The 8470-nt window shown below is 38.1% G+C and overlaps 1 protein-coding gene across 1 annotated transcript in view; it reads left to right on the top strand.

Moving 5' to 3' along the window:
* ppp1r12a (protein phosphatase 1, regulatory subunit 12A) overlaps positions 1 to 8470 on the top strand; it is a 72436-nt gene extending 63966 nt beyond the window's left edge. The window contains exons 25-26 of the mRNA XM_081362912.1: positions 3826 to 4027; positions 6789 to 8470. Of these exons, the coding sequence (XP_081219038.1) occupies positions 3826 to 3960 (135 nt within the window). The 3' untranslated portion in view covers positions 3961 to 4027; positions 6789 to 8470. The remainder of the gene's footprint in view (positions 1 to 3825; positions 4028 to 6788) is intronic.

The following is an 8470-nucleotide window of genomic DNA, read 5'->3' as shown; positions in this document are numbered from 1 at the left end:
AATAACAACAAACTAAAATTTAAGGTGCGTCCACACAAGGTCGTAATTACCGTAATTACAAGATTCCAACTTGTAAAAAGCGTTCACGTCCTCGTTAGCTGGGAATCTTCTGAGAGCTCCTACTTGTACCACCTGACCGCTGCAGATTCATTTATCCGTTGATTGTGTTGTCATAGAAATGCATAATTCCCAGTCCAAGGACATGAACAGCTCCGAGTAGAATGTCGTGTTGTCATCTCGAAATTATGGTAATTACGACATGCTGTCGTTCTTGATAAGGGAACGTAAGACACTGTTTTTGGAAAAAATTGTATGAATACACTAGCATATCCACCTTGTTCCTCGCTCTACTCATAGCGGAATTATCCGCTATCCAAATTACCATGTTTTCCAAGCTGATTATGTAATGTTAAACCTATGAAAATGGTTTTAAAAAAGCATATGACATATCACTTTACAGTGTCGCAATGACGTCTTTTCTCAGTGCCTCACCTGTCAAAGTTTAATGAGTGTGTAGATGACATGAAGCTGCCTGAAGTTGGCTACATTGAAAACAGATGGATGCTCATATCCTACATACAGCTCCCGATTGGGTGAAGTTTGGGGGGTTTTGTCCTTAAATTGTTGAGAGTGCATATATACCTATAATGGGGAGTATTTTAACTTAAGTGCTGCAAGCCATGCTCATTTTCTCTTGTCAGTCTTTGGCATAAAATGCAAGGCATATGACGCCATATACGGACATTCTTTTCAGATTTGCTGGTGCTCAAAACATTCTTTCCAGGAATTTCTTCAGTTTATTGCTGTTGTTGTGGCAACAGCACAGCTTAACCCTCATTTTAATTATTAGTAATGTTCAAAAAGTTTCTGTTTAATTCAGTTGTTTGTGTTTTTTTTACTCCGTTTTAACAATGGGTTCCTATGGAGAACGGAACAGGACAGCATATAAACGGAAGTTAGCTCATCGTTTGCTCAGGAAAAAGGTGGATAGATGACCTCAAAACTAACAGACATGGACTAAAATCTACAAAACTTTGATTTCTTCCTTTTTTATGAGGGATTTACAGCTCGTTTATGTGATTGTGTGAGAATTGAGATTGTTGTTTCACTCTGTTCGATTTATCTGCTTCATATCAAGTTGCAGCTCAGTTTAGCTGTTTCAGCCGTACTGAAAATATTGCGCATGTTCTCTCTATTCTAATGTCTCTATTCTGTGTGTGTGTGGAAGGGTAAGCATAATTTAAAATCTTAAATTATGTGAGCGAGAAGTTTTCCAGGGCTTGGTTTTAATCTTTCTGTGACATGATGAATTTCTGTAGATTTCAGTATTTTAGCATTCCCCACATCTTAAGTATGTGTGTATCTAACTGTACTGTAAGGGGAAATTTTCTAGCCTGGGAAAACCCAGACTACTTGCAGAGCAAATCTAAATTTGCCGGAAGTTTGTTCTAAATTTGCCGGTCAAAGAGCCCATTCAAGCCGATTTCTAATCCGTCCAAATCAAGGCACCAATCAGAAACGTTGAGGCGGGCTTTACACGATGACGATCGCTCTGATTGGTTTTAGGTCTATCCAATTGCGCCCAGAGGCATTTGAGCGACGTCTGTTGGTGAAGCGCTCCAACTTTTAAATGCATTATTATATTCAAATTGCAAACACATGAGAGGACAGTCTCCATGAAAGACCCACTGGCAGATGAACGTGCTAGTACATTTCTCTCTACGAAACGGTAGGAAATTAAATTAGATTCAAAAGAGGATTTTAACTGTGACGAGATGATTGACAGGGCAGTTTACGTGACCGGATGCACGCGACATCCGTCCGATAAAGATGACGAAGTAGTATGTCCCAAAGCTTGCCTACTTTTTTGCTACACATTCAAAAGTAAATAACTTTTCTTCACAAAAAGAGTACCTACTTTTATGGCGTAGTGTAACTTAGGCGAATTGGGACGCAGCATATGGCTTTACACGATGACGATCGCTCTGATTGGTTTTAGGTGTATCCAATTGCGCCAAGTGGCATTTGAGCAACGTCCATTGGTGACGGCCCTTTGGAAATGAGTTATTAATGAAGCTTTGCCAGACCATAACTCAGTTATTTCTGAGAATGGTCTGGTTTTAACCAGGCTAGAAATTTCCCCCAGAATTGTGCTAAATTGGACAAAACCTATTTTGGGCACATCTGGGAAGGTCCTCATTACTAAAATTGATCTATATTGTATATTAACCTTTTTTTTTTGTGCAGAAGACCATGAAAACCATCTCTTTTTTTTTTTTAAGGAAACGAATTAAAGAAATATTATGTCAGCTAACTTAACTTTTGATTGTCTTTTTATATAATTTTAAGCTTAAGGTCCCTCTTTTAAGTCAGTCCCTACTTCCTGGTTGAGAAGCAATAACCTATTTAAAGCTGCAGTCCGTAACTTTTTTTGTGTTAAAAATTATCCAAAATAATAATAATAAAAAAAAAAACATAACCAGCCAGTGTTCAAAACTATCTGCTTGCCTTAGCTCGATTTGCTGAGATGAATTAATGATTTTAATTCCAGTGGTACTGGTTGATTTCTGCGGTCGAGCATGTCTTTGCTTCATTACGTCACATCTGTCCACATAAAGGAGGAGTCCCAGCTAGTAGGCTATATTGCGTGTGAGGATGTTCGAGGTGTAGATTTATAGCCTTTTCTCACAGCACTTGAAATAATTAAACTTATGGCGGATCCAGAATGTTTCAAACAACAATCACCAGTGACAACTGGAGATTCACCAGTTGTAAAACCCAAAAGACTTCGGACTTCGGAGTGGCTAGAGAAAAAAAAAAAAAACTCGGCAGAGCTTTTGAAAGATGGCGTGAACTCAAAATGGACACAGAGACGGCTTTTTTTTTTTTTTGCTAGACAGGTAAGACAGTTCAATTACGTAACAGTAGCGCACTTGTTCGCTTAATTTACACAGTTACGGAGTTTCCTTTGTTGTGCCTTTCTCGTTTTGCTATTATGGTAAATATGAATTATATTGTGCTAGCTATGAGAGGGAGCAATCCACCTCTACTTCAAGAAAATAAAACCCGCCTCCTCCGTTGTCAAGTATTGGATCTGAATCAGATCGGTAAAGTGAAAATTTTCCTGTCGTAAGATGTTTATATTATGTTATAACACGTTTATGCATAACCGGGATTCCGTTCATACACCGTTTATTTCATAACACTATGATTGTTATTTGTTTGTACAAAATAACTGCTCTTCTATGATTTGCACGGTTTGATATGATATGATAAGCGATCGTTAGATTTAATCAGTGCGATTTACTGCAATGCTTTTTTCTCCCCTTAGTTGATCAGAACAAAAGTGGATATTACTTGTTCAGACGTCATTTTACGTTGAAAATTCTAATATTGGTCACACTTCCAAAAAGTATAATCTGTGATTTTGAATGCCCGGATCCACACCGGTGCGGTGATTGACAGCCGCACACTCTACTCAAAACATTGGATTCATCCGCGCTGTTTCATGCCGATGTACAACCCACGTAAAGTTGATAATTCCACAAATACCTGCAATTGCAGATTTTGAACAGAGATGGCGACAAAGAGGAAAAACTGCAGACTGCAGCTTTAAAAAATAGATTCAAATGTCCCCATTTATAGATAGCTATGTATGTGTGTGCGTGCACACGTGTCTTTTGTTTTTTTTCATTAGTTCTGTGATCCCATATTTTGTCGCTTTTTGTACTGTTTACTTTAGTTTGCGTTTTTCCGCGTTTATTTTTGTCTGATGTCTGTCATCTCCTCTATCTCTTTCTCTGTCTGTATTTCTCCCTCTCGTAGAACCTTCCTCAGGTAAAGCAGGTGCAGTCTCTGCGCCAGTATAACGAGCGTTTGCAGGCAGAGAACAGGGCGCTGTCCCGCGTGCTCTCCAAACTCTCGCAGGGCTGCAGCCTCCTGCCCGCCGCAGACCTGTAGACCCGCCCCCACCTCCTCTTACACCCCTCCTCATGCTCCATTCAGCTCCGCCCACGCCCATATTAAGGCAGGTGCCAGCCTGTGTCTGAGCTGATGCTCCGCCTCCCTCAGTGCTCTCTGCTTTTCTTAAAGGGGAGGTTTTTTTTTTATTATTCTTTTGTTTTATTCTTTTTTTTTTTTATTCTTTTGTTTTATTCATTTTTTTTTTTTTTTACACCATACAGTTATTGCTAATAAATTGCTATAAAGTACTGTTTTGGGATGTACTTTAGAAATGAGAAAAAAAAAGAGGAAATATTTTGCATACATTTTTTATATATTAAAATTTGTCATTCATTAAAAAATTACATAAACTAATTCTGCCATTTTTTGTATTTTTTTTATAAATGCCATGTTTGAATTTGTTGTAAAAATATTAAATAAAAATTACTAAGTAATATATATATATATTTTATTTTTTACAGTTTATGAATGGCATTTTACAAATGACGTTTTGCTTTAATCAGATTTTTTTTTTAATTTTCATTTAAAATAACATATCTTCATGGATGACATGGCGTATATTGTATGTTGATATTAAAATAAATAATTTCATTAAATGTCCATACAACAATTCATATCCATCGCACAGTTCCGGCTATTTATATACAGTTTTTAGTGATAAATTGTCCTGTTTTTTTTTTTTTTTTTTTTTTTCCCCACTACCCTCGAATGTGTTGCTGTGAAGTGCAGTTCCTTTGGATGACTCTGGCATCTTGCATGAGGTGCTTGACTGGTTTTTGTGAACCTGTTTTCTGCTTTTTTCTTTTTCTTGTCTTTTTTTTATACTTTGGAGACCATTCCTTTTCCCTCAATCCCAGATATTTTGATCCTGGAGCTGAACTGCCATATATGCTCTGGCTGAGGCTAATCTAGATTGCATGGCTTCTGGAAACTCATGCATTTTAATCCACAGATTGTCCTTGGTAAATTCTTAAATTATATTTGGAGCTTCTCTTCCATAATCTATGCAGTGTTATACAGAATGAGGAACTTTTTTTTTTGCCTATACTCTTACTTTGTTTTTGTCTAGGTTTTTAAGTCCTGTTTCTTTTGTTCAGTTCTGTTTTGTTACTTATTTCAGCACTCAGCTTTTATGGACTGTTTTAATGCATTTTCAAGTCTATAACTACAGTACTCAGAGACTGTAAATCTCTCTCTCAGGAGGTGTCATTACACTGTTAAAATGTAATTGTAAATGGCAAGTTTATTACAAGGAAGTTGTTTCTTTGTGTTCCTTTGTGTTGTACAGATCAATTTCTTTCCCTGCATTCCTTTCTTGTTTACAGAACATACAGAACTCAGATCGTTATAGACCTGTGACTTTCTTCTGTGGACTTTCAGTTTCCAGTTAGTAGAGTAGTTTGTCTGACTTTTCATTCTGCGGTCAAGAAAGTCCACCTGTCCATCTATGCGGTTTATGGTCAATAAGGACGGTGAGAGTGAAATCTCAGTTCAAGATCTCCATTTCAACAGTGCAACCTGAAGACTGAAGCGGGCTGGGTATCAAGTAGCACTCAGTGTTGTGGTGTATACAGACACTTTGAGCCGCTCTTGTGTTCCAGCCCCTTTATTTATCCCGTCCAGTTGAGAACACACAAAGGAACTCTGTGTGTGTGTGTGTGTAGAGGGAGATAGAGAGAGAGAGAGGACCGCCTGGCCTGAGCACTGTCCTCATCTTTACCATCTATCTGAGAGTGCATGGCTACAGTTTCCCATTGAACTGCAGTGTGCTTGTTGGTTTGTGTGAGTAAGTCTACGGTCCCTTTTCAACCAAAATGGTGCTGGTTCTGGTGCAGATGAATCTACAGACTTCTCTAGAATGTGTATATATGTAATGCTTTTAAAAAAAAAATATATATATTTTGATGTTGCAATAATTTCTCAAATAGAAAGTGTTTTTTATTTGGCAGTTAAATTTACATTAGAACTCTTTACAGTCTGCAAGTTTGATCTTTGTGGATCGATTCAAATGGTCCTATTCAGTGAATCAGTTCAAAGCTCTCTGATTCAGCTATTCATTTACATCACTGCATGGGATTGTTGTGTGTGTGTGTGTGTGTGTGTGTATATATATATATATATATATATATATATATATATATATATATATATATATATATATATATATATGAAGACTTCAGATGCAAAAGCCTCTAAGAGCCATCTGAAATTTTCTTCTAAAATTTGCGCTTTTTTCAAGGTTGTATATTTAAGTTCAGTAATTTCACTTTAATGACAATTAATAGGTAATTTTCATTGCCATTAAAGTGAAATAACTGAACATAAACATACAAGCTTGATAAAAATGATCATTCTAGAAGGAAATTTCAGATGGCTTTTAGAGGCTTTTGCATCTGAAGTCTTCATATATATGTATGTGTATATAAAATTTATTACAAACATAAAATATCCTTATTAATCATCATAATTTAGCTTATATGATTACTGTATTATAGTTTATCATATGCATCAATCATTTTGAGTGTACTTGGCTAGAGTGGCTGTTTGGTTACTTTTTTCTCACCATTTAACCTATAACATATTAAGATACGTTTCGCATATCGTCAGACCAGCAGCTTTGGAGGCCATTCCTGAGCCTTTTTTGTTTCCGATTCCAGATCAGGCACCATCACCATATCGTTGGAAAGGGGGGTTGTGTTGGATAGTAATTGCTGTTTGATGGAAGGAAGAAAAAAAACTGTCAGCGTCTAGAGACATGCGTCATCTACAAAACACTGGTTCTTGTCTGTGAATCTAACCCTCCCCTCTCCTGTTTTCTCTTCCAGACGCTACCAGACTTGAAAGCAGACAACCAGAGACTAAAGGACGAGAACGGAGCGCTGATCCGAGTCATAAGCAAGCTTTCCAAATAGAAAAGACCCTCCCCACATCCTCCGGCAGTAACGGTATTGCACATCTAGATATTAATACGAGACAACGGCGACAAGAAGGCTCCGTCTCCCCTTCCGTTTCTCAGTCCCCAGCTTTCCCTCGCTTCTCCGCTCCACCTCACCACTCACACAGAACCACTGCGTTTACAGAACTAAGGAAAAGCGTTAGACGAGAGAACGGCATCGAACACTTTGCGGGCGGGGAAAGCCTCGAAAAACTATTTAACCAATAAGCCTTAGTTGTACATACGTCACTTGCATCAAATTTCTCTTGGCTGTCACAGAACACCTGATTTTATTTGTGCCACACTTTTTTTTTGTGATCTATCTTTCTTTTTTTTGTTGTTTTAATTTTTTTTTTTTGCTCCGCTCTTTAATCTTTCTTCCTGTATAGATGCGTCATGCAATGTGCAGCTCTCTCTCCTTCCATTTCCTCTTCCTGTCCTCATCCCCCCTCCACATTGCGCTAGAAGTCCCGCCTCGTCCTCAGAGGCACTGTCTCTCAGCAGAAGACTTCCCGGCATTCCACGATGCCGGCGCACGCTCCGCACACTTCCGACGGACCCCTGGCTTTACCGATTAGGTGGACCTTGTGAAATCGAAGCTTTCACTTATGTGCAATATATGCATTTCTTTCCTATACAAATGCTTTAAGAATGAGTCTGTCACTAGTAAATGTTCACTTCCTCCCCACTTTCGTGGCTCACCCCGGTTTCCTTCCTCTCCCCCCCGACTTCTTTCTCTCGTTTCTTTGAGTTTGTAGTGTAGTCGTTGGTTTATATCCTGTACTCCTCACGTTGTTTTAGCAGGTACTGAGTGAAGTTGTATATACCTGTATGTATTGTTTGAGACCAGCACATGGCATGCGTTTATGGTTCCCTGTCTGTTACTATTGAAATATACCAACTCCAGAGGACAAAGTGTGTTTTAACTATTTCCTTCTTCTTTTATAGTCGAAAAAAGTCATTGAATAACAATAGAGCCGCCCCCTTCAAGGGGAAGGTGCTTTTCTTCTCAGTTTTAAGTGTTCACGTAAAATTGTGAGATAATAATATAATTGCTTCACTACATTTCACACATTTTATTCAGTATCTTTGGAAGAGTGCTGTTCATTTTTTTTTTTCTATTTTACTTTCCCCCCCCCCACCCCCATTTCCTTTTTTTTTTTTTTTTAAGCTGTAGTATTAGCCAAGGTGTTGTCACTAAAAAGATCCTAGATATCGCTAACCCAGTCCTTTTTACAATGTCTACATGCACTGTCAATGCCATGTCAGGAGTCTTGCTGTCTGGTTTAGCGAACTTTTGCCACCGCATCAGATGAAGTCCATGCATCGGAAACACGTTTTATGCATTTCAGTGGCCTTGTACTTAAAATACTGTAGTCGGGAAAAAAAATGTCGCTGTAGTTGGACTTGTCAGCTGTCTCCTCTTTGGTTTAGGTTTTTAATTTTTGTTTTTGTTTTCTTTCCTTTTTAAATTTCCCATCATCTTGTAAAATAGATGTGTGGCTTCATCCGTGCAAGCTGTGCTGTGACTACCAACCACTGAGAGTTAATTAAAATAAACTTGTACATTGT

The sequence above is a fragment of the Scardinius erythrophthalmus genome (assembly GCF_964197995.2).
Source record: "Scardinius erythrophthalmus genome assembly, chromosome: 4".
In the NCBI taxonomy this organism is placed as follows: Eukaryota; Metazoa; Chordata; class Actinopteri; order Cypriniformes; family Leuciscidae; genus Scardinius; species Scardinius erythrophthalmus.
This window is presented reverse-complemented; position numbering and strand designations above follow the sequence as displayed.